The 25,338-nt window shown below is 36.3% G+C and overlaps 2 protein-coding genes across 8 annotated transcripts in view; one reads left to right on the forward strand and one right to left on the reverse strand.

Moving 5' to 3' along the window:
* The first annotated feature begins 275 nt into the window (after window positions 1–275).
* RFESD (Rieske Fe-S domain containing) lies at window positions 276–12,631 on the forward strand. Of its 6 annotated transcripts, none has more exons than XM_049647611.1 (5): window positions 477–1,608; window positions 2,472–2,607; window positions 9,395–9,570; window positions 9,719–9,753; window positions 11,384–12,630. In XM_049647611.1, the coding sequence occupies exons 3-5, from the start codon at window positions 9,396–9,398 to the stop codon at window positions 11,645–11,647; spliced, it is 474 nt and encodes a 157-aa protein (XP_049503568.1). In that variant the 5' UTR covers window positions 477–1,608; window positions 2,472–2,607; window position 9,395; the 3' UTR covers window positions 11,648–12,630. The 6 variants fall into 6 exon arrangements, 5 of the variants coding, with proteins under 5 accessions (XP_049503566.1, XP_049503568.1, XP_049503567.1 ...); XM_049647610.1 differs by having other exon boundaries at window positions 2,472–2,602; XM_049647609.1 differs by lacking the exons at window positions 477–1,608; window positions 2,472–2,607 and adding an exon at window positions 276–369 and having other exon boundaries at window positions 11,384–12,629.
* Window positions 12,632–14,638: 2,007 nt separating this feature from the next.
* Window positions 14,639–25,338, reverse strand: part of SPATA9 (spermatogenesis associated 9) — a 23,754-nt gene continuing 13,054 nt past the window's right edge. For both annotated transcript variants that reach the window (XM_049647607.1, XM_049647606.1), the window contains exons 4-5: window positions 19,932–20,027; window positions 14,639–15,117 (exon numbers count right to left, since the gene is read on the reverse strand). In XM_049647607.1, the coding sequence (XP_049503564.1) occupies window positions 14,830–15,117; window positions 19,932–20,027 (384 nt within the window). In that variant the 3' untranslated portion in view covers window positions 14,639–14,829. The remainder of the gene's footprint in view (window positions 15,118–19,931; window positions 20,028–25,338) is intronic.

The raw sequence follows: 25,338 nt of genomic DNA on the forward strand, positions 1-25,338 counted from the left end.
TTCTGTAAATATTTTATAAGGTAAATTCCTGAGAGTGAGATCGTGGATGCATGTAAAATGTGGATAAATGTAGTGAGATTAACACATACGTTAAAATAGATGCTACCTACGGTTGTCAAGCACACTTTCACGACTGTCAGTTCGGAAGCCTCGGCAGAGGGCGGTTGACCAGCGGCCAGCTGGGGATGGCGGTCATCAGCCCGCAGTGCCCCTGAGGCAGTCTCCGAGGGCAGGCGCTCTCGGGTCACGTGGGCGGCTTGCCCCGCCCCCCGGAAGCTCCGAGCCTCGGTCCGAGGCCTGGCTCCCGCAGGAGAGTCACGCGGCCTCCGCTGCTGGCAGGACGTGCGGAGGCGGAGCAAGGGACTAAAGGTAAATTCAGTTCTCGCGGCGGGGTTGGGCGGGGCTCGCGAGCGCCGCTGTTTCCGGCCGGGCTGCGGGCCTCAGGTCGGGCTTCCGCCGGCGGCGCCGGCGATGGCCTGGAGCTGGTGGGGGTTGGTGTCGTCTGGTCTATGCTCCAGGCTCTTCTGAGCGCTGTGGCTCTGCCGGGAGTCGCCTGCGTTCGTTAACCGTTAATCTCCGGACTGGATTCCGCCCAGTCACAGCGAGGCCCTTCGAGCTTGTTCACCTTACAGTCTGGGCCCACCCAGGACCTGCCGCCTGTGTGGGGCAGGCGGGGCGTTTTTAACTAGCTTTCCTGGCCTCTATGCGTACTAAATCTGCTCCGCGGTTTCTGCAGCCCAGGCCGTGGTAGATACTCGTCTCCTGAAGTCTGTAGGCGCAACAGTCCAGAACCTCTGGACAGCCACGTGTAGCCTGTGCCCGGGGTTCCTGAGCACCTCTCCGTATAACTACTGTAGAAGGTCTTTACTAAGGTGTTAAATACACTTTCAAGTCGTGCGTTAATTTGTCAGAACTGGAAGGGCCTTAGAGATGACAGCTCACATGGTTAGAGCGTTTCCCATGGTCCGGTCCTGCTCTACAATACTTGATTTGTATTCCAGAGCAGCTACATGACTTTATTAAATGATTAAACGCTTTAAACATCCGTTGATGCTACTCTTGTGACATTAGCTTTCCTAAAGTAAAAAAAAAATCAGAACCATGTTTGGTGATAAACGTACATCTATGTATATATACGTACACAGATATCTTTATTTTGCTAAAAGGCTTTGTACCTTTAAGTTTACTTGCAGGCCACGAGTTTTTATAAACCATGGATGCTGCTTAGATGAAATGTTAAGATGTATACACTGTGTTCACTGAATATAGACTCAGAAGATGTAGGTTTGAATCCTGACTGCTACTTTTGTTAAAGGGGATCCTTTACCCTTAGTTTCCTAATCTGCAAGATAGGTATACTACTTACCCCTTGGCGATAGTGAACTCCTGTATGCAAACAGTCCAAGTGGGTGGCCACTCACTGAAGGATAACTAGTTTTATCTATAATATTCTGCCATCCAAAGAGATGCAAAACTAATATCTAAGGCTGGTCTTCTCTGAACCTAAAAACAAGGGTGTCACCCTGGAGCCATGCATTCTGATAATGTGTAGGTCAAGGCTCCAGACTTAGTAAAAGCACCTTTGTCAGAGATCAAGAGGAATAACAAGTAAGTTCTTTTAATTTCATGTCTCTTTTGTCTCCAGTGTCTTATGGAAACTTATTTATTTATTTTTTTTAATTTAACCTGAATGGATTCCCTATGCTGGAAAAGTATCTAATAGAGACTGAGGATCTATTGAACTAATCTGTAATTTTATATGTGTTAGCACGTTTAGAAACCTATTTTAGGCACGGGCCAAAAAAATACTTCTTAAGGAGGAAAATGGAACAAAATGGCTAAATTTTTCAGAAGTGACTTTGCTTGATCTAGCCCCCAAACAGCACAGACCGGTTAATTTTTCACTTTCTTTTTAGTTAAGATTCTGCTATCTTAAAGTAGACTCAAAATGAGGAAATATGTGGGAGCATATGAATAGTGCATCAAAGTAACAGTAACTAAGGTGAATACATTGACTCTTATTGTCTGAATGGACCATGATATTCACAATATTTAATTAAGAATAATGTGGATGTTAATTATAAATATTACTAGCTATCATAAATACATATGACCATTATTTGAAGGGTATGATAATACTTTCCTAAGCAAAAAGCAAGACTGTAATCATAGTTCTCTGAAACCTTTTATCATTTAGCCCAGCGTTCTCTGCTCATTTCTTATCAGCTTGTGCAAAGTTCACCGCAGTTTTCCTTGGTTCGGGTGCAAACACTGCTAAAACTGTATGTTCGAAGAGACTGAAACTTGAGGAAGGATTGTATTGGGTTCTCATTTCTTTGGAAGTCTGGAGAACTTAATTAACTTTTCATGCTGTACATTTCATATGTTTTACTTGCTTGATACTAGTATTTCTTTTCTAACTTTTTGCCTGGACAAAGAAAACTAAATATTCATTTATTTCCCCTTTCTAGTGCGAAGTTTTTAAAGAAGCTGAACAAAATTCTCAGTCCATTCATGATCTTTCTGCAGAGGCACGTTTTCTGAGGATAGAAAGTGCCATTTTATCCTGTTTCTTGGTTTTTGGATCATCTGTTACATAAATGTAAAGTAGGATACAACTTCTAAGCTAAAAGAGTAATTTTAAATATAAGACTAAATGTTACATTTTTAGGCATTTAAGAAATTCCGTGTTTTCTATCCCCTTGCTTTTCTTTATAAATTTACTCTATCTACATGTATCCATCAATGATATATTGTTTTGTTTTGCCCATTTTTGCACTTGGTAAAAATAGCAGCATACTCCGAATTCTTTAAAAATTGTTTTCCTTTAAAGTTATATTTTTGAAGTTAATCCAACTTGATGCATCCAGACATTTTTTACTGCTACATTGCATTCCATTGAATGAATGTGAAAATTCTCCATTCTACTGTTGATGCATTTTGAGTTTTTTCCCATCGTTTGCTGTTAATAACCATTCCTGTGATTATCTCCTAGTGTACCTCTGCATGTTTCTCTGGAGTGTACTTAAAGGGGGATTAATGGATCGTGAATATGTTCGACTTTACTAGGTCATGCCAAATTGTGGTAGCACTAATTAATGTCATCACTATCAATTTCTCCATATCCTCACCAGTACTTGCTATAATTTTTGCCACTCAATTGGATAGAAAATAGTATCCTATTTGTGACTTTGCTTTGCATTTCTTTTACTTTTTCCTTCTGATGAGGTTGAGCATCTTTACATGTAATCACTGGCCATTTACACTTCCTCATCTATGCAATGTTTGTGTCTTTTGCCCATTTTTCTGTGTGTGTGTGTGTGTGTATGTGTGTGTGTGTTTGCACTTTACTGGTATAGTAAAGTCCTTCATACTTTCTGAATCGTCATCCTTAGTCGGTTATACGTGTTGCAAACTCTACATTTCTTGTTTTTTTCTTCAGCCTATTTCAGTTCATCTGTTCCCTTTTATCTTATCTTTGTTGCCCCTCTGTCTGTTCTGTCACAAAATGTGATAAAGGCTGCACGTCCAATGCTGTGGAGTAAATACTACCACCTGAGCAATTTGTATACTTTGGGTACCTGCCAATATCAAGCAAAACAAGATAATTGTTTAGGGATGTGGTAATCCAGCCTTCTGTTAGCCACAGCTAATCCAGGAAATTATGGCATGGCCCTCATTGCCTTTGCTTAAAAATACTATATTTTTGGGTTTTTTTTGTTATTGTGAAATGATTTTCAGTTTTTTAATTTGAGTATAGTTGACGCACAATGTTACATTAGTTTCAGGTGTACAACATAGTGATTCAGCTTCTCTGTATGTTAGCTGTGCTCACCACAAGTGTAGCTACCATCTGTCACCATACAACACTATTACAATATTATTGACTGTATTCTCTCTGCTGTGCCTTTTATTCTCATGACTTATTCATTCCATAAATGGAGGTCTGTATCTCCCACTCCCCCTTACCAATTTTGCCATTCCCTAACCCCCTTCCCTTTGGCAACCATCAGTTCTCTGTGTTTATAGGTCTGATTCTGCTTTTTGTTTCTTTGTTTATTCATTTGAGTGAAATCACATGGTATTTGTCTTTCTCAGTTTGATTTACTTATTGTGAAATAATTTTTTAAAATAGCATACGTTATGTTTTTCCATCATGTAAAAAGCAACTAGGTTAGTTAGAGCAGGAATTAACAGTGCAAACTTCAGAGTACAGACTTGACATTTCTATAATTTCCTAAGATTGATTTGTGTAATGCTTTCCTTTATACCTTGAATTCAAAGTTCCTTCCTGCCTCTCCTCATCAACACACATGCACACACACAAACATCCCTCATCCTACACCTCAGTTTTGGAGCGCAGGCTGATGTAATATCTAGTGTCTATGTTCCTTGTGGCTCAGAATTACACTTCTCAAAACAGTAGCCTGTGAAGTCCTTCATCTAAGGCTCTCTCCTAACACATTCACATGGAGATTTTTTACTTCTAAATAATAATTTCTGTTTTACAAACTTTTTAAATGATCCATGCTCTTTTTCTCCCAACATTTCCAGACTTCCAATCAATGAGTCATACAAGATTAAATAAATATTTAGTAAAGCCATCAGAAAGCCTGGAGCCTCTGCCATAAAACACATATTCCCTCTTGTTGGGAGGAGATTGGGTCTACAGCTTATGACCATTCTAATCTATATTCATCAAGGTCCAAGTGCCCCTTTTTTTTTTTTAAATTTTTTAACGTTTATTTATTTTTGAGACAGATAGAGACAGAGCATGAACGGGGGAGGGTCAGAGAGAAGGAGACACAGAATCTGAAACAGGCTCCAGGCTCTGAGCTATCAGCACAGAGCCCAACGCAGGGCTTGAACTCACAGACCGTGAAATCATGACCTGAGCCGAAGTCGGCTGCTTAATCGACTGAGCCACCCAGGCACCCCTCAAGTGCCCTTTTTAAAAAGGTTCCACATGGGGCACCTGTGGGGGGGCTCAGTCATTTAAGCGTCCAATTTCGGGTCAGGTCATGATCTCCTGGTTCATGAGTTCGAGCCCCATGTCAGGCTCTGTGCTGACAGCTCAGAGCCTGGAGCCTGCTTCGAATTCTGTGACTCCCTCTCTCTCTGTCCCTCCCCTGCTCGTGTGTGCTCTCTTTCTCTCAAAAATAAACAAACATTTAAAGAAATTTTTAAAAGAAGTTCCATATATGCATTTATATGTAAAATGTTAACCTAAGACGAGTGAAATCAAAATGGCAGTTTCCTGTTCTCAAGGAAAGTTACATCATCACTCTGTATAACTTCCTTTGAAATATGACGATGTTACTGTATTTGAAGAGGAGGTGGATTAGGAAGGATTGGTCATCTTCCTAAAATTAGAATATTTGAAGTTGACATGTGATTTATAATTTTGTTAAATATCTTAAATTATAGGCAACTGTATTCTGTTTAATACCATGAGCATTCCATGGCAACCTTCCTTTGTTTAACAGCATCTGGGTCTCTACAACTATCATGGGCCATCACTTTGATTCACTTCCTTTCCTTTTCTATATGTAATTCCTTATCTTGTATCAGGCAGAGTTGGATACCTCTCACGTTATCTGCAGCTATCTCATTTCCCAATCTGATGAAATCCATAAAATAATTAAATTGTTAAAATGGACCTGAAACTGGAAATGTTGAGTAAAACCTAGCCTTGCCACAACCTTTAGAATGGTTGTTACATTTTGTTTTGGAAGCCTTGTGTCAACATAAACATCTATTGAGACATTATGACTGAAGAGTTATTTTGGATTGAAAATGAACATATAACCCATTTTAAAGGCTGATTGTGTGATTAATTTTGAAATAATAGCTCCTAAATGTCATACAGTGATGTATATAAATCATTATTTTGATTGAAGGGCTAGATCAGACCTATACAGAGAGCCAGTCTCACTATGAACAATATTGAAAGATTTCTTAGTCTTATTTTTCTCACCTTTCAATTTCTATATTTGGCCAAAAGGGTATTTAAGAATCTAATAGACAAACTTTAAAGATACTAGGAAGAAAAGTAGTAATAATAATTCTGGATATAAACTCTTACTTGGAATTTAACACTATTTGATTTCTAGGAGAGTGGAGGTTAAGGAAATAAGGAAAATTACAAGGAGAAAAGTAGTCCAAGCCTTCATGAAAGAACCAACCTTTTGGGACAATTTCCTAGGAAGTCCATATTTTCTTCATGTATTGTGTAATACACATAGAGGTGGCCAGCATTAGAATGGATTTCACCTCATTGCCTGCCTTCCTGCTGGATCACCACTTACTTACAGTTGAGGAAAATGTAGGACAGAAAAGTAAACACCAAGTGAATGTCATTTGATTAACAGTAGATTGGACACATACTGGTCTTGCCTCTCTTCAGGCTCTCTTCCACTTGATCTTTAACTGTTGATGCACCTAAGGAATTATATTAGACCTGTCTGTACTCCCTCTCCAACTTACTCCATTGAATTCTGTAACTTTTCAACTCTCAAATTTCTCTCTCTTGTGATTCTCAACTCTAGTTTCATATATCCAACTGTAGACATGATATCTCTGTCTAGAGTCTTTTAGTTATTCCAAACTCAGTATGTGCAAAATGTAGCTAGTTCTTGATTTTCCATTTCTGGAAATACCATTCCATTTTCAGTCTTTCCTATCATAGTTACAATCTCGCTGGTTGCACAAAACTAAAACCTGGGAGCTACCCTTATTTATTTTCTGTAGCTCCTTTATTCCTGTTCACGAGCCCAACCTCTCTGGTCTTACTCAGTTTCCTCACTATACAATTAAAATAATACCTTTTTATAGTAACATGTTAGGATATTAAATGAGTTAAGTAAATGTAAAGTCTTAAAACAGTACCTGACATTTAATTAGCACAGTGTAATTGTGGCTACTGCTATTGTTGTTGTTGTTGTTGTTGTTACTTTTTCACCCCCACAAAATCAACACCCTGGTCTAAACCACCATATTCTGTCCTGTGGATCACTACAATAGCTTTCTGATTTCTGTGTTTCCACTCTTGTTTGGCTACAATCTATTGTCCACACAGCCAGGGCATTCTTTTAAAAACAGATCATGTCATCTCTGCCTGCTTTACACCCTTTAACACATTCCCTTTGCCCCTACAATAAAATTCACACACAGTACTGCATGACCTGGCTCCTGTTTGTTTCACCAAGCTCACTTGTTATGGTCCAGTCTCCTATCTGTTCCTCATTAGCCAAGTCTCCTTTCCTCAGGTTTTCATATTTGTTGTTCCTCGGCCTGGAATGCTCTTCCTTCAGCTCTTAGAATGTCTGGTTCATTTGCATTTTTCAGGTTCTAGCTCAACTGTCATTTCAGAATCATCTTCCCAGCCTATTCTTTGTAAAATGGCCTCCCCTTTTCTCTCTCATATTACACAGTTCATTTTATTCATGGTTGTTATGGTAGTGTGTAATTATATCATTTGTGTATTTGTTTACTGGTATTTATTTGTTGGTCTCACCAACTAGAATATAATATCTAGAAGAAAGAGACCTTATCTCTTTTACTTCCTTGAAGTGCTAGTCACATAGTACATGTTGAGAAAATATTTGTCAAATGAATGATAATCTCTGACAAGGAAAGAGAACTTTGCAAAAGGAGAATCTGAAGATCCATTGTTGAAATTTTCTTTTCATTTTGTAATTCTGTGCTAAAGATTACTGTCAATAGTCCCTTCTTGAGAAATTTTCCCACTTAGTTTTTAGACATATATTCCTCTCTAAATAGATTACAGAGAAATTTGTCCATCAATGATCCAAAGAAAAAGTAGGATGTGATTAGATGTTACCATGAACTTTTAGTTTCTTTCATATAATAAAGGGGTTGAAGTAGCCCTGCTCCAAGGTTATGGTCTGGGTACATACAAGATCTCATGCCCAAATGCTGTAGGCAGCCTCTTTTCTGTCCACTCACATTGGGGAGTGAGCTTGCCTTATGCCGCTTGTGGAGCTGGACATTGTCTGGATAGTTGAAGGTTCCCATTCTCCAGCAGAGGGCAGAAACCATGAAGGAATATCCAAAAATGCATTATTAAGAAATAAAAAGTAAAACTCTTTGAGTGGTCTCAGTTTGCGTTTTGTGATTTTTATTTCATTACATGCAAAGATTCAAAATATGCTCTTGCCTGGGGAAGAAAGCTGTTTGTCAACCCTAAGGTAATATTATATGTGGTTCTTTATACTTTTTGAAAGTTATAGACCACACAGTCTCTATCCTGAGAGGAAAAGCAGGAATGTTTCCAGAAAAATTGGTGATTACAACACTAATGGAAAGAGGGTGGCGAGAAGAAGAAAGATTTGGGGTTAGGAGTGAAGAAAGAAAAATACAGCAATTCTTGGCAAAACAGGATATATAGTTTTTTGTTTTTTGTTTTTTGTTTTTGTTTTTGTTTTTGTTTTTTTTTTTCAGAAACTGTCATAGAATAAAACTTAAATACTCCCCCTATGGGACGCCCTCAGGAAAATCCTCTACAGAGGCTGACACTCCTGACACTGATGTATCTTGATGTTTCCTTCTCACATGGAATTAACAGACTATGACTGTGTTCTTAAAGTATACAAAGGTCTCTTTGAAAGAGCTGCTTTCAAAGAAGTAACCTAAACATCTGTGCTGAGAAAAAATATATTCAGAGTACCTGGAAATTCTCTACTAAAACTTCTTTGTTTAGAAATATATATACATATATTTCTATATATACGTCTATATATTACATACTTCTATAAATTAATTGAAGAGAAAGCCATCTCTTTGAATTCCCAACAAGGCAGAAGAAAGTAATGACAGTTTCTGAGTTAAGAAAATGTAATATGCCCATTCATACCTATCTCCTTATGGCAGAGTAGTTATCTGGTTGATTTCTAAGACTGGTTGTTCATTCCAGGCAAAATCAAATGAATCACCCTACCAAGATCTCAACCAAGAGATCCAAGACTGTTCAGACTATCAAAGAATCCTACCTTCAGAAGAAGGTTGAAAACAACACTGGTAACTGGCTGTTGTTTAGCATTGAATTGATAGGGAATAAAAGGACAATGAAACTTAACTCTTTGGGTCTTGGGACTTTGAAATTTACACCTTACCCATTGAAATGAATCTAATATGAGTCCAGCCTCAAAGTGGGGAATCTTCCCTAATTTGGGCAAGCTTTAAGAGTCTCTAACTTGAAATTATGACCATGACCCAATGTGTATAAATGCTTTATTTTGTATAGCTACCAAAAACAAAAACAAAAACAAAAACACCATCCATCAGTCTTAGAGAAATCAAACGTCTATTACAGTATGATTCTCTCCATAGCCAAACTAGTGAAGACTACTTGCTTTTTGTTTTGTTCGACTAGCATGGATCTTGATGGCTCTGAACAAGATCCTGAAGTGAAGGAATATTCTCCTGTCTGTGTTGGCAGAGAAGATGACATTAAAAAATCTAAAAGAATGACAGCTGTTGTCCATGATAGAGAAGTGGTCATTTTCTACCACAAAGGAGAATATCATGCGATGGATATTCGCTGTTACCGTAAGAGTTTATTTTTTATTTGTAAACCTTGTATTTGTTTACTAACCACAAAACTATCAAAATTTCAAGTGTTTTTTTTTTTTTTTTTTTTTTTTTTTTTTTTTTTTTTTTTTTTAGTGACTAGATGTAATATTCAATTCCTTTTCAGACTCAGGAGGGCCTTTACATTTGGGAGAAATAGAGGTATGTAAAATCTATTCTCTACAAATTCACGTTTTATTTATATTGTCTCATTCTGTATGCAAAAAAATTGTATTTGAGCTTGAACTGTCTTTTAACGCTTTGAGTATAATTGCTAATATTCTAGGAATTTACAGTCCTACAATGTAGAGAAAACTGTTTCACAGATAAATATGAGAAGTATGCATGTCTTCTGACCTAACAATTATACTCTGATATCTACCCTGCAGATATAATTGCACAAATGTTTAAGAATATATAAAGGAGAGGTTTACTGTGGCATTATTTGTCATAATGAAAAATTGAAGGCAACCTAAATGTTTTAACAATAGGAAACAGTTTCAATAAGCTATGAATAGCCATGCTGTGGAAAACTGTGCAGCCACTAAATTAATGAGGCAGATTTCTGTGTGTTGGTATGGAGGGATGTCAGCAGTATATCTTTGAGCAGAAAAAAGCAAGCCATAGAATAATAGGTCTAATGAGATCCCATTTTTTAAATAAAAAGTAATATTCACTTTTTACTTTTTACTGCACAGTTTGATTTTTTTCAGTGATTATATATTACCTGTATAATGTAGTAAAAATGTGTGTATTTAAAAAAAATTTTTTTTAAAAAGCCTTATCTGAGGAGGGAATGGGGGAACTGTCTTACTTCCAAACTAGCTAGCCGCCTAATTTGTTTTCTACTTCATAAAACTGATCTCTCTCCCTCCTTCCCTCCCTCTCCTCCCTGAACAGTACAAAATGAATGCTTAAACTTAGTGTTCCACTCTCTCTACACTTCATATCTACCTATTTCCACACCTGTCCTCATGTTAAAGGACATTCATTATGAACATGAATGTTTGAATTACGAAAATGTGAATGTTTGTTGACAGTTCTGTGGGGGTACAATATCAGCACTCCTGCACTTCTGGTGTAGAGAAAAAGGTAAGCACGTGGTGATGATAATGTGAAAGAATTTCCCTGAGTTTTGGACCATAATGAGAGCTGTAAGACTTTGCTCCTCCAAGTGTGATCCATAGAACCAGCAACACTGGCGTCACCTGGGAGTTTGTTGGAACCACAGAATCTTGTACCCTACCCTAAGCCTACTGAACTTAAACAAGATCCAGGTGATTCCCATGCTCTTTAAAATTTGAGAACCACTGACTTAAGACAGTTAAAAAGTTGAGAATTGACTACTTTGAGTCACAGATCACTCTTCAGTTAACGTATACACTCATGCCTTTAGTAACCTTCTTAAATTTATATTTGAAGCTTACTGTGCTCCCAGCGGCTAGAGGAAATTCCTTTAGAAGCACTTGATGCCGTTGTCCCATTTCTGTCAAGGAAGTGACGTTCACATCTAATACATAACAGCATAGCTTCAGTCACATGGTGTAGTTGCCTGAGCTCATTTTTCTGATACAGTTCTAACACGCTGGGTTTCTAATCAAATGCAAAAGGGACCTGATGACTGCTAAGATTAGGTTCTGCCTTATGCTGAATAATTTGTAAATGGAAGGAAAAAAGAGGAGCTGGCCTGTTCTTTAACCTGGTTATTCTGCAATAGAATCTGTTCTGAGTCTGAGATTTATTGTGAATGTTGGAAATGTCAGACTATTAAATCATTTATTTCCTTCCCCAGGAGTTTGACGGACGACCATGCATAGTTTGCCCCTGGCATAAATACAAAATTACTTTGGCAACAGGAGAAGGACTATACCAGTCTATAAACCCTAGAGATCCATCAGCAAAACCTGAGTGGTGTTCCAAAGGAGTAAAGCAAAGGATTCATACAGTGACAGTGGACAATGGGAACATTTACGTGACTCTTTCTAAAGAACCTTTTAAGTGTGACTCTGATTTTTATGCCACTGGAGACTTCAAAGTAATTCAGAGTTCTTTCTGATAAAATTATATGGCAATGAAAAATGGTGTGTGTGTTTGGAAAATATTTTTAGAATAACTTTGCTTCAATACCAAAGAGGATTAATTTTCCCAAAACAGGCACATTTATTACTTACTTTAAAAAAATCACATACATCTGAGCAGTTCAAAGTGATGTAAGGATTATTGTTAAGATCTATAGAATACATTTCACCCAATCCTCTGGACTGATTGGAACCTGAAGGTTATAAGTTTGGAATGTGCATTTTCAGGGTGAAAATAATTTGCAGTAACCACATTGAAAAAAGGTAAAAATGAGATCTAATAAGAACCATTGGGGAGGGGGTTAATCCTTATTTTGATGTAGTAGACTTTATCATGGAAAAGTTTTAATATATACAAACTAAACAAAATAGTGTAACAAACTCTCATCACCTAGCTTCAACAATTACCAGCATTCTTCCATTCTTATTTCCATTCTTATTTCACTGATACCTCCACACACTCTCCATCTCCCCTATTTATTATTCTTACTTTTTAAAAGTAAAATTTAAATACACTGAAATACTTAAATCTCAACTATTCAATATTTCTAAATACATAGCAGACTTTTTATACTTGAAAAATGTCTCCAAAATGGGGTTGATTTACATGCTTCATTTAAAAATAAGAAACTTATTCAACACTTACTACATACAACACCTGGTGCTCGTCACAAGTGCACTCCTTAATCCTCATGTACTGCGCATTGAAACCACATAAATCTTGGCTCAGTTTCTCTCTGGTCAAGGCAGACACTCCTAAAGTAAGGAAGATACACACAGCTGCTTCCCAGACATGAAGGACGTGAAGTCTCTTACTCAGTGAGCCAAAGTACTGGGAGTGCCTAGATGAAATTGTCAAATAAAGGTGTTCTTTCTTTTTTCAGAATTTCGTGATGTGTGTAGAACTAAGCATTCTGTGTAAATGTTACAGAGAAGAGATATAGGATGTTCTTCCTCGGAGTCCTTTCTGCTGAGTTCACAAGCAGGGTTGATGTTAAATTGGTCCACCCTGTTTTTACATGCCAGTTATTTATGGCCAACACTATTCTGGTTGCCTCGTGCCACACTGTACCAGAACACTCTGGGTGCTTATCATCTAAAATTCGGCAGCATATAGTAGAATATAAGAATAAGAAGGACCAGAACCAGGATGAACAGATTATGAATTCAGAGAATTCTGTGAGAAAAGCTGTTTGTCAAAATTGGAACTTTGTCTCAAAAGCACAGTAATCTTCTTAGTGGCACAGGATTGAATTAAGGCTCCAAACATAATACTTAACATTCTAAGGGGGCCACCTGGACTCTTTCCCTTGGTTATTGTAAAAATAATAAGTGACTAAAATACTTATCATTAAGGGTCTGCTTACAGAGCCCTTTGCTACATACTACATTTCCTTTTCTTTTTATTTATTTATTTATTTATTTTTTAATTTTTTTTTACATTTTATTTATTTTTGAGAAACAGAGTGAGACAAAGTGTGAGTGGGGGAGGGGCAGAGAGAGAAGGAGACAGAATCTGAAGCAGACTCCAGGCTCTGAGCAAGCAGTCAGCACAGAGCCCGATGCGGGGCCCAAACCCACAAACTGTGAGATCATGACCTGAGCCGAAGTCGGACGCTCAACCGACTGAGCCACCCAGGCACCCCTACATTTCCTTTTCTGATGGAATATGGGTAACATGAAGTAATATAACACTTGTTACTCATTTCTCAGACTACTAAAAAGCCAGGGCTGGACTTTTTCTAAATATTGTTCATGGCAGTAGCTATTTACCAGGTACAGGAAATGTATGTACCATCACTGGATGGGTACATCTTCACCTGTTATATCAGGTGCTGATCCTCCAAGGACCAGTCAGGTCTTAACATGTGTCCAGAATTTAAAACACATGAAAGAAACCTAAGTACCTTCTGCAGGCAAAACAGTGGCCCTCATTTGCAGGACCAGTTACAGAAGCATTCTCTCTCAGAAGCCAGTGGCAACAATGAGTAACATTAACTTGATTTCTGGTTCTAAATTTGTTCCTCTAAATCTGGAAATAAAAAATATCATATTCTATCCTTACATACAGAAATCTTCTGTAAGATTTCGAAACAATATTGTGTTTTATAAATTTATTATACGTGACTTACAACTCCTACAGATGACTTATAAAAGGATTGATAACAGGCAGTTTCAAACTATGCAGCCTGTATATAGAAAAAAAAATCCCCTTATTATCTCTGAAAAAGTAATGTAGCATTTTGATACAGAGTGTGTTTTCCCTCCAGATAAATACAGTTGATCCTTGAACAATGCAGGGGATGGGGGTACCATCCCCCTCACAGTCAAAATTCTACATAAACCTTTGGACTCCCCCAAAACTTAACTACTAATAGTCTACTGTTAACCAGAAGCCTGACTGATTACATAAACAGTCAACTAACACACTCTTTGAATATTCTATGTATCATACACTGTATTCTTAAAGTAAGCTAGAGAAAATATTAAAATCATAAGGAAGAGAATATACATTTACAGTACTATAATGTATTTATTTAAAAAGATCTGCATATAAGTAGGTTTGCATAGTTAAAACCCATGTTCAAGGGGCAACTGTAATTGGAAAGATACTTTAAACAAATCAGTAATAAAAACATAAATGCATTATAAATATACCCATGTTATAAACCATAGCATAAAGTCTAACCCTCCAAAGGGTACACTTTCTTGTTCATTAAAAAATATCATATGGGGCACCTGGGTGGCTCAGTCGGTTAAGCATCTGACTCTTGATTTTGGTTCAGGTCATGATCTCACATCTCATAAGTTTGAGCCCTATGTCAGGCTCTGCGTTGACAGCATGCAGCCTGCTTGGGATTCTCTCCCTCTCTGCCCCTTATTCATGCATGTGCACGTGCTTGCTCGCTCTCTCTCTCTCTCTCTCTGAAAATATATAAATTAACTTTAAAATCATAGTCATACATATATTCTACATCAAGATTCATTTTATTTTCTCCACTATATAAGTACTTGAGAATGACATTTTAGTAGTTCTTTACCCCTTTTCTAAAGCAGAGCATTCAGTATATGAAAACTAGTTTCTTAGTTTTGTCAGTTGAAATGTGATTAGATAGATAGCTCTTAAGCTCCACTCAGTGATATTTATGTTCAGATTTGCTCATTCATTCATTTCAGTGCATTGGTCAAACACAGAATGTAAAACCTGGATCTTGTTACTCAACTTATTGGCAAGAAGTTTGGGGCAGTCTGAAATACTGTCTGGTTTCTCCGGTAATGACCTGTAAGGTTTTGCTTTGATTTCACCTTCATCAAACGTAGGTTCAGAAAGCACAGGCTCTGAAAAGGCTTTTCTAAGATTTTCACTCTCCTTTCTGTTTTGCCTTATGGATTTTTCTTCTTGGAAAATTTTCTTTACCTTCTCCAGCACAGCATTAACACAGACTGTCTAATAATAAAAAAATGTGTTGAAAAGTAAAGTTTCTTCTTAAGCTACTGAACTTTCCAGTAACATATCCAATAAAATATTTAACATAAAGCCATTAATCTACTTAATTCTAATAAAGAAGCGCTTCCTTTCCTGGCACATGATAAACATCTAGAGATTGCTTCCTTGTTCTAAATATATTACATCATAAGCTAGAAAGAAAATTAAAGCCTGGTATACTTCAGTAAAGACAAGCTTTCCCTCTTTTCCCTTCAATTCATTAGTTGTCTTACATCTTTACTCCCTGATTTAATTAAGCTCTTTTATTCTCCTGAATTAAATGAAACATTTTCTGGGAGATGAAATTTGTCACCAAACATGTTAATATCTCAAAGTAGGTTTTTGTTTTTAATTTTTCCCCCTAGACTTTGCTTATACCTATGTGTACAATTGGAAGGGCATTAACATTTTAGAAAGAATTTAGTAACCCAGTGGAGCAATGATTTCTAAACAAACACACGATCCATTTTCCCTCCAAAAAAAAAAAAAAAATGCCATTCAGTACTTTAAGAGTGTCAAAACAAAACACATAGAGAAATATAACTTTGAAAATCGAGAACCACTAAGAACTATATCCAGTAAACTTATTCTGTAAGTTTACTAATGAAGATGATGATGCCTAGTGTTTAAGACAAGTAACAAGAATAATGAAATCCACAAATATGAGAATACCTAACCAGCTTATTTTACCAAAGTGATGCCTAAAGCTGACATAACAGGCAATAAGCACTTTGAAGATTTTCCTAAAGAGGGTAACGGAGAAAAGATCAAGGGCCTTAGATTGACAAGTTCTTCCTGACCTCCTGCCTCCTCCTCTCTTGGCCTGCTTTCCTTCACTTTCCTGTAGTTAGTATGTAGTCACCTGACCCTGTTCTAGCCAAAAAATAAAATAAAATATGTCTGCTGGGGGAAGGTCAGGAGGGATTTTTGGAAGTTTTTCTTCTATATAAAAAGGAAGGCTCTTCATCTTTTCCTCCTAATTTGGACAATGATGTAGATAGGATGCCTGACCATGAGGTGACAAACCTAAGGATCAAAAACAACAGACAAGGTAGCAGAAGAGAAAAATGCAAAGGCCCTGGGTTCATGATGACATTGTAGATCCACTGTACAAACCTGGGAACCACCTAACTCTAGACTTCTAATTAACTGAGATATTTAAATGTCTTCATTGATGAAGGCCCTGGTAGCTATTTTTTGTTACATGCATACAAGTATATCCCAACCAAGACCTATAAAATTTTGAGGTCCGTCACTTTCAGCTGCAAACAGCTTCATTCATTTATCCCCATATGTGATCATTTTCTATGTATGCCATGCTGTGAAAGAAGATTAGGAAGCCCTGTCCTATTTGATGTATTTCTTCTTCCCTCACCTACAAAATTTTATCTGTGCCCATTATAACCACTTCTACCCCAGTCTCTGAAAATGAAGGGTCTTGATCAAGATCAGTATCTATGTTTCTTTTTAACCTATAGCCTACCTGTTCTCTATTAATAATCCCCTGCCTTTTCAGCCTCTCGTTCTTGACTGGCTCTTCCCCTGCAACTTAGAATGTGCTCCAGTATCTTCCATCTTAAAATTAAACATTAAAAACCCCTGGCACCCTGTTTCCCTCTTGATTGCTATATATGCTGGTTTTTCTTGATCAAACCAGAGTCTCTATTCATGGCTTCCATTGTACCATCTCCTCTTCACTCTGAAACCAGCTTATTCCTGTCCTCCTTATCCTGTCGCATCACTGAAATAGTTCTCAAGATGGTTGGCTCCAACATCTTTTGTACTAGATCTAGACACTTTTCACAACTTTATTTTACTTGACTTTTTCTGTTTATATTTGACACCTAACTGCTCACAACTTCCTGAGTCTCTATTTCCTTGACACTTTTTCTCCTGATTCTCTTCCTACTTTTCTGATTATTCCTTTTTTGTCTCCTTCGCAGATTTGCTCTTAGCTCACCGTAAATGTTGCTATTTTTCACATTTCATTTGACTTTCCACTTACAGACTTTTCACTTTTTCCACTGTGGTTCCATACACAGGGCATTAACTTCCAACATGCATGTTATTTGATTTCAAAATCATAACTCCAGCCCTGACCTCTCCTAGACGTTGGGTTGGCTACATGACCAATCATCAGGTCCCCCAAAATACTGTTTCTTTTACCTACTTAGAAAATTTATAGCATGACAAGTCATGTGGGATGATTTCAAAAGCCTTTGAGAAATTAGAGTTTAATTTTGGTGTTAGTCTAATTTGTTTTAGTTTTACCATATCTATTTCATCCCACCCATTTTTTGCAGCATTTTTGCATTCTAGCTCAGTTGGATGTCATTTTTGCATGAGATTCACATTTAAGATATTGAACATTTCTCAAAAGTTTTAAATGCTTGTAAAATATTTATAAGTTCAGTTATTTTAAAAAAAAACTATGAATATGTTTAAAAGTCCTTTTACTTTTTTTTTTTTTCGATGATGTCTTGGCTCTTCTTGACCTTTTTCATTCCCCTCTAAATTTTAGAATAAAATAGTCAACTTACACACCTGCTGATATTTAAATTGGGACCACAATGAATCTATAGATTATGGGAAAAACTGAATCTTTAGTATTGTATTGTGTGTTTCAATCTGATAAAAAATATTAGCAAAAATATATAAGATCTTGAACAACAACAAAAAACCCATAAGAATTATTGAGAAATTAAAGAAGACCTAAGCAAATAGAGGGATAGACCATGTACAAGGATTGAAGGGAGGACTTATTCTACTAGTTATCAAGACTTATAAAGCTCTTGTAAATAATACAATATTGAATCTAAGAATAGAAAAATAGATCAACTGAATAGAACAGAGAGTCTATAAACAGACCTGCATATATAAGGACACTTGATATATGACAAAAGAAGTATTCTGGGGCAATAGGAAAAGTACCCCCCCCCAATAAATTGAGTTGGATCAGTTGGATACCCATGAAGGAAAAATTTGTTCCTTACCTGATACCAATTCCAGATGGATTATAAATCTGAAAGTGAAAGGTAAAATAACAAAGTTCCTAGAATATATCAGGAGGAATAGTTTCATGACTTTGGGTATAGGTCAAGATTCCCTAATTAAGACATAAAAAGCACTTAACATAAAGAAAAGATTAATACCTTGAACTACATTAAAATTAAAAACTTCTGTTTTAAAGACACTGCTAAAAGAGTGAAAAGGAAGTCATTGAATAAAAGAAATAACCAAAAGAGGGTTTATTCCTAGAATATATTCTTAAAGTACAAATCAATAATAAAAAGATAGAATAGAAAAATAGAAGACTTTAACAGAAATTCACAAAAGAGGATATCCAAATGTCCACTTAGTGCATAAAAATGAACTCAATCTCATTAACGATCAAGGAAATGCAAACTAAAGCCACAATGTGATAATACTACATATCCACAAGAATCGCTAAAATGGAAAAGACTGACAATACCGACTGTTTGGCAGTATCTGCTAGACATGAACATGTGCATATTCTGGTGGTCCAGTAATTTTACCAAAACATATATACAAGAATATTCATATAAACCATATTCACAATGGCCAAAACTACAAGTAATATAAAATATATAATAATAGTATACATTATGTAACATATTATAATTATATATTTATGTTATTAATATATTTATGTAATATATAAATATAATGTTACGTTTATATAATATAAACTATATATTATAGTTATAATATATATTGTTATATATATTATAATGCTATGTAATATTAAATTCATATATTATATAAAATACATCATATTATATTATTATAATAATATTATATTTATATAATATTCAATTCAAACCACAAAATGGATAGTGGCACATATATTGAATACATATATGTTCTATGTATATACACACATATATATATATATATATTTCAACAAATAGAATAATACACAGCAATGAAAATCAACAAACTACTATACACAATAAATCTCATAATGATAATGTTAAGCAAAAAAGGACAAATATAAAAGAATATATAGTATATTATTTCATTTATATACAATTTACAGAAAACTGTATTTAGTGTTAGAAGTCAAAATAATGGTTACTTTTATATAAGAGGCAAGTGATTTGTGAGGGGAACAAGAAAGAAGCTTCTAGAATGATGATTACATTTTGTTTCTCAACGTGTGTGTGGTAGGTAGATTAATAGCTTTTGTGAGAATTCATCAAGCTGTGTAGTTTTCTTTGTGTGTTATACTTTTTTTAAAAAAAAAATTTAAAGGTAAGTATAAATGACAATGATTAAAAGAAAATAACCCCTTATAATTTATAAAACCCTTTATACTTTTGTCACACTTTGTAATGAACACTTTTGAATTACAGCACTTGTAATTCAAAATAGACTAATATTTGTATTCCCCATATCATGGACCTAATTGATGGAATGCTAAACTTTAGCCAACCATGGCACAATGGCTGAAACAAAACAACCATAGCTAAGTGAAAGTAAAACCAAAACATTTTGAACAAATCATAATAAACATTATAAAAATAATTTTAGTTATTTAAGCAAATTAGTTTGTGGTGAATTGACTTGGGTCAGAAATGGGCTGACTTTACCTCAGAAAAGTAATTTTATTTTAGAAGAGTAAATTTTTAATGTAAAATTGTGTAACAAGAGAATAGTACCTTGGTTTATGAATTTATAATATATATCTATATCTTTAACATACATGAAATAAGTATATTTACATCTAGATTGTAATAATTTTCTTAACTCACCAAATAAATTAGTGCTGCATATGAAGCATACATGATACTAGTTAAAGCAGTCTTTGCTGGAAAAGAAATGATTTCAAACAAAGAACCCCTTCTGACCTGCAAAAACAGAAGAGTTTTCTTATTATAATAAAAGTTTTCAATGTTACAATGTTAAATTTTACCATGTTATTGTAAAATGAGAATTTCAATATTTCTTTCCAAAAAAAGTTATCTACTGGATCTATCTGGATTTTTTTTCACATTCTGAAAATATTTTGGTTTATTTTTCTCTTTGTTTTTTTTTTTTTTTACAAAAAGGTACTTTCTTTTGCTATGACAGATCTATAAAAACCTATGAAAGATCTATAAAAAACCTTGCATTTCCAAAATCTAAATTACTTTAACTTTTTTACATTTAACAAGTGTGCTCACTAGAGGGTGCCACTGTGCATGTTGTTAGAAAAAGTCTTTTCTTTGTTCAAATTCATGTAATCATCCTTTACTAAATTATTCACCTCTTCATTAAGCAAGCAGCAATCGAAATACTAAGGATTTCCTGCAGATTAATCACCTGCTTGGAAATGTTAATCATGAGACTGCTGAAGGCCAGCATTAACCTTAGATGAACATTAAGCTTCAGGGAATGCTCTGTGCTCACATCCAGCATGCATTTTGAAACAGAGAAGGTTTACACCAATAACGAATTTGTCTCTCAGATGTTTCTAGCTTCAGGTGGTAGCTGTCCCTGCCTCAAACATAACAGAATATATTTAGTTTAAGGGAACTGTACTCTCTTCTAGGTCACCTCTGCTGCCCTGAGTAGGATATGAAATGAGGACATTAGGAAAAACATTCCTTTCCCATTCAGCAGTGTAGTGGCAGTTAGCCATGCTCCTCTGAAGTAAGTGCCAAGACACTCAGTGGCTTCAATAACTCCCAAAGGTACAGGCTGTAGCTAATAAAATCATGTAAATACACAGTAAAAATGCATACAAACTAGAAAGAACAGCATGTATGTGTATGTTATTTAAAACATTGAAAAACTGGAACAATTGATAGCAGGACGGTTAGGTAAAATAAGGTGTATCCACTTAATGGCATATTATAGCCTTTTAAAAGGTGCTTCTGAAGGATGCGTAATACCACTTTGTTGAACAAACATTTGTATGGCACTGTGTTCTATCTAAGTGCTTGTAGTATCTTCAGTATTCGCTTACTGCTACCACTGCGGAATGAAGAACAAAATTGCCCATCACAATTTACCTTCCTCTCTCCCTTAAGTGATTTATGGAATGCTGACGCCAAGAACACGCTCTAGCCTACTAGTTGAGAGATGGAGGTGGGGGTGGTGGGGAGGAGTTCCTTCTCCTTCCTTGTTTTCCAGGCCCGTACTAACTCCTAAATACAGAGACAGGTAGGGGAAGTTTTAGCCCACACTCCGTAAGTCAGTCTGGAAAACTTCCCAGAGTTCCTGGCTTCTGGAAAGAGTTTCCAGGAAACAAAGCAGCTGCTGCTCTTTCCCTCTTGCTAGAAGAATCAAATTGATAGTGTGCCTTTGAATCCCACCATTAGGCTGCAGGGAGACAAACATACAAGTAGAGAGCTGATGTTAGGAAAGAAAACAGATACGCTCCAACAAAATGCCTCCTGGCAGAGTAAAAGATTCATGAGTACAGTGGGGGGTCCATATTCAGTAATTTGCAGGCCATATACAATAAAAGTAAAAGTGGCATCTGCATGCATGAGAAATTACCATTTCTATTTTTTTCCAGATTTTTGTCCTTCACCTAAAGTAACTAAAACTGATTACTTTTCAAAGTTTCAAAATAGATTCTATATCTGATATACGTTATGCTTCTGAATGATGAATCTGTATATTGCTTAAGAGTTAGTTTTTCATCATTTTAATGCTTTTGATAAATACTTGCTATTCCCGTAACAAATCATTCCTGTGGAAAATACATTTCCTCCAAAATTTATGTGGCTACTGGCAGGTAGCCATTTTTCAATTTTATGATCCACTTCCAATACATGTTTTTCATATATAAACCATGCTGTTTCCTTTTTGGCTTGTTCTAAGCAGGAATAGCGTATGATAAAACAAATAAACAGGAGTCCTTTCTATATCAAAGGTTTTATTTAGATTCCCTCAGCCATTTAAAAAAATTTATCCTAACTTATTATATTAGTTTTATTTGCAAATTTGAAAGCATCTTGATATCAGTATTATGGCCATATATTTGTTTGAACTTTTAATATTAATGTTAATATGAGTGTGTAAGATATTTGGATATATAAGATATGTGGATAGGTTATATGGTCATATTAACATATCAGATACATGGATATTTCAACAGTAAAACATTTCGATGTTTAATGAAATTTTGCCACATAACTTTGCCTCATCTCATTAAAGGAGTATCTGTGATTATCTTATTTTCAGTCATACTGAGATAAATCACAAAAAAGCAAACAGTAAATAGTTTAGAAAATAATAAAGATCCACTTATAGATGACCTGAAGGATAAAGAATCACCAGGCCCAACTTAGTTTATGTTGCTCAAAACCACCTTGAAGAAGGATATCCAGGGGGTAATGGGGGGAAACTTGAACTCCATGATTCACAGGTTAAGTGTTGCAAGAAGCACTGACTGGTTAATAGGTCCAGAAAAAAAGTTTGGAAAAGCTACATGACCATGTCTTTGCTTGAGTAAAACACAGTATTCATGAGCATAGGGAAGGCTCCTAGCAGTGCGAAGTAAAAAAAGCTATTTGACTTTGTTTACCCAGTATTAATATCCTCTGTAACATTGTTTTTGAATAAGATCTTACTCACATAGTCCTATTAAAGCTCAAATGTCCCAACTTCTGGAGAAGTATGTCTTCAAGATTCCAAGTAGTCTACTTTCTAGGAATTGTCCTTTCTCCTCAGGTCTTGAATTATACCACCCAAGATTACCCCATAGGCCCACTGAAGACCTGTAGAGATTCTTGATATTTTTGAGGTTCACACATATTTCTTACACAAAATATGTGAAGTTTGAATTTAACCCCCAAACTGAAGTCTACCTTGAAGGGATGGGGATGAGGAAAAGACTATACTTAGAAAAGTACCTGATCTTCATTCTGAAAAAGGGAACACAAGTTCACTTGGATCCACATATATCACAGGCATTTTAGATGCCGCGGGTTTTCTTCCCCTTTGCCCGTATCTTGCCTACACCACTTCACAGTGCCTACACTTCATCTCTTAATGCCACTATAAGGAAGATTCTATCATAGGAAGAGCTCCTGGTCCTGTGGCCCTGCACTGCCCTGCCAAAGTCAACAACTATGTCTGGGAGCTGACGTGTCTTGGCTGGAGTCAGCATTGAAGCTGATTATCTAGGTCACTGCAGCCTAAAGCAGCTGCAAGTTTTACTCATCCAGACAGTTTACAAGGCTAAGCAGATGCACCATTCCATAAGTACTGATGCTAGGGATGTTGAAAACTACCAAGAAATATCTAACCAGAGTTTTCCATTCCAGAGGCCCTTTTAGGACTAGCAGATATCTTGCTATAATCTCAACCCTGCATAACCTGGAAGGATTTGAGGAGCAACTTGACTCAACACCCCACCCATAAAGACAGGTGCAAAGGAAGTCTCTTTCAACAAGATGGCCAGCTGGAGAAGGCAGACTCGAACTATGTGCTCATGTTACAAAAGCCATGGGGATCTCTTCAGGTCATTTGCATCAATTGAGTCTTTGGATAGTTCATATTGGGCTCAATATCTTTGAATATGTTAACATATATAAGACTTACTCTAGGTCTGAGCACAGAACCAGAAAGTCAAGGGAGCTCCTGTAACAACATTCATGCTCTAATTATCTTGAGGAGACTATTACTGTATGCTTCATCCCAGACCACATCAGAAGGCTGAAATACTATCCTAGTCATAGTCAGTGTCCTAATGAAAAAATGCTTCTCTATTATGTGTTCTTGAAGGAGTAATCTGACTGGCATTCCCAGCTACATAATATCCAACAAGAGTATTGGTAGAACCATTTAAGGTGCTCTATGTACAAAAATATCTTTCTATCATTAATTATCCTCAGATCAGTGACAAAACAGAGCATATAAAGAGGATCTTTAACACACACTTTCAGATTATCTAGTCTGCTTATCTTCCTACATAAAATGATGTCCTCCATGCATCAACAAGCATATCCCCTTGCATAGCAATTCCAGATTTCACTCCTTTTACTTCTCTGCACACCAGGAAGTTCTACCTTGACACAGGCAGCCTGGCAATCCTTGAAGGAATTCATGCTGGAATCCACTCTGGGTAAGCTAAACTCTGTCACTATGGAAAGACAACCAAGCAATGTATATACCAGGGCTGGTGTAACTCACTCGTACTATGCCACTTATCTCTCTGGTACACTGACACCATGGATTTACTCCATTCACAGACCAATCCATTGACCTCCGTCACACTTCTTGCGTTACTCTGTTGTTACTTTCACTCTCTAGGCCATTGTCTTCACTATTCATACTTCTGTTCCCTCCTCACTGAGACTTTTATATTTGAGATATGTTGTTTTCTTGCTTGTTACAACTTAATTTCCTCTCAGCGGCAATTCCGATTCTCCACCCTAACTAATACATATTATTGAAGTATAGCTTATTCCTCATTCCTAACCCTCGAGGACCCTGGAATCTCTGACCGAAGGCTGTTCCCACTTGTCTCACTCTTGCTATGTGGAACTTCTTACCTTTCCTAAATAAGTCATGTTCTCTCTCACCTTAGCATCTTACTATACGATGTTCACTTCTGGGAATAATTCTCCTAGTTCTTCACTTGGTTAATATCTCCTCCCTCAAGATCTGGTATTATCTTCTCAAAAGCCTACACCAACTACTCTTTGGAATTACATGCTCCTTGTTGCCGCTTCCAGAGTACACTTTGCACTCTCTGATTATGCACTTACTACACTCCACTGACACTGCTTATTTGCCTATCATCCCCACAGTCCATACAGGGCAAAGGCAAGACATCTATGAATCCTAGTATCTAAACTAGTGATCTTACATGTCGATTTTCAATAAATATGTGTTGAATAAATGGAAAAAGTAGAATAATAATTCACTTACTTCCAGAAAGAAATTTAACGGTCTTCTATTAAAACTCATAAAAAAGATATTAAGCAAAGCTGAAGGATATCTGGTTCTAGTAGTATGGCAGACTGAGCTAATGTGGAACTTCCCCCCCTTCCCCCACATACCTAGAAATATTATATAAAATCAAACTCCAAAATGTAATACAAGACTGCTTTTGGAAAAAAAAATAAATAAAAAGAAAGGAAAAAAATAAGGAAGGAAGGGAGGAAGGGAGGGGAAGAAAGAAAGAAAGAAAGAAAGAAAGAAAGAAAGAAAGAAAGAAAG

This window comes from Panthera uncia, assembly GCF_023721935.1.
Source record: "Panthera uncia isolate 11264 chromosome A1 unlocalized genomic scaffold, Puncia_PCG_1.0 HiC_scaffold_17, whole genome shotgun sequence".
Classification (NCBI taxonomy): domain Eukaryota; kingdom Metazoa; phylum Chordata; class Mammalia; order Carnivora; family Felidae; genus Panthera; species Panthera uncia.

What these genes read in the sequence shown, in the direction of transcription:
- RFESD (XM_049647609.1), top strand. Translation starts at nt 9,396, where the DNA reads ATGGATCTTGATGGCTCTGAACAAGATCCTGAAGTGAAGGAATATTCT. An exon ending in GATGGATATTCGCTGTTACC is followed by an intron (nt 9,571 to 9,718) that starts GTAAGAGTTTAT and finishes ATTCCTTTTCAG; the next exon opens with ACTCAGGAGGGCCTTTACAT. An exon ending in TACATTTGGGAGAAATAGAG is followed by an intron (nt 9,754 to 11,383) that starts GTATGTAAAATC and finishes TTCCTTCCCCAG; the next exon opens with GAGTTTGACGGACGACCATG.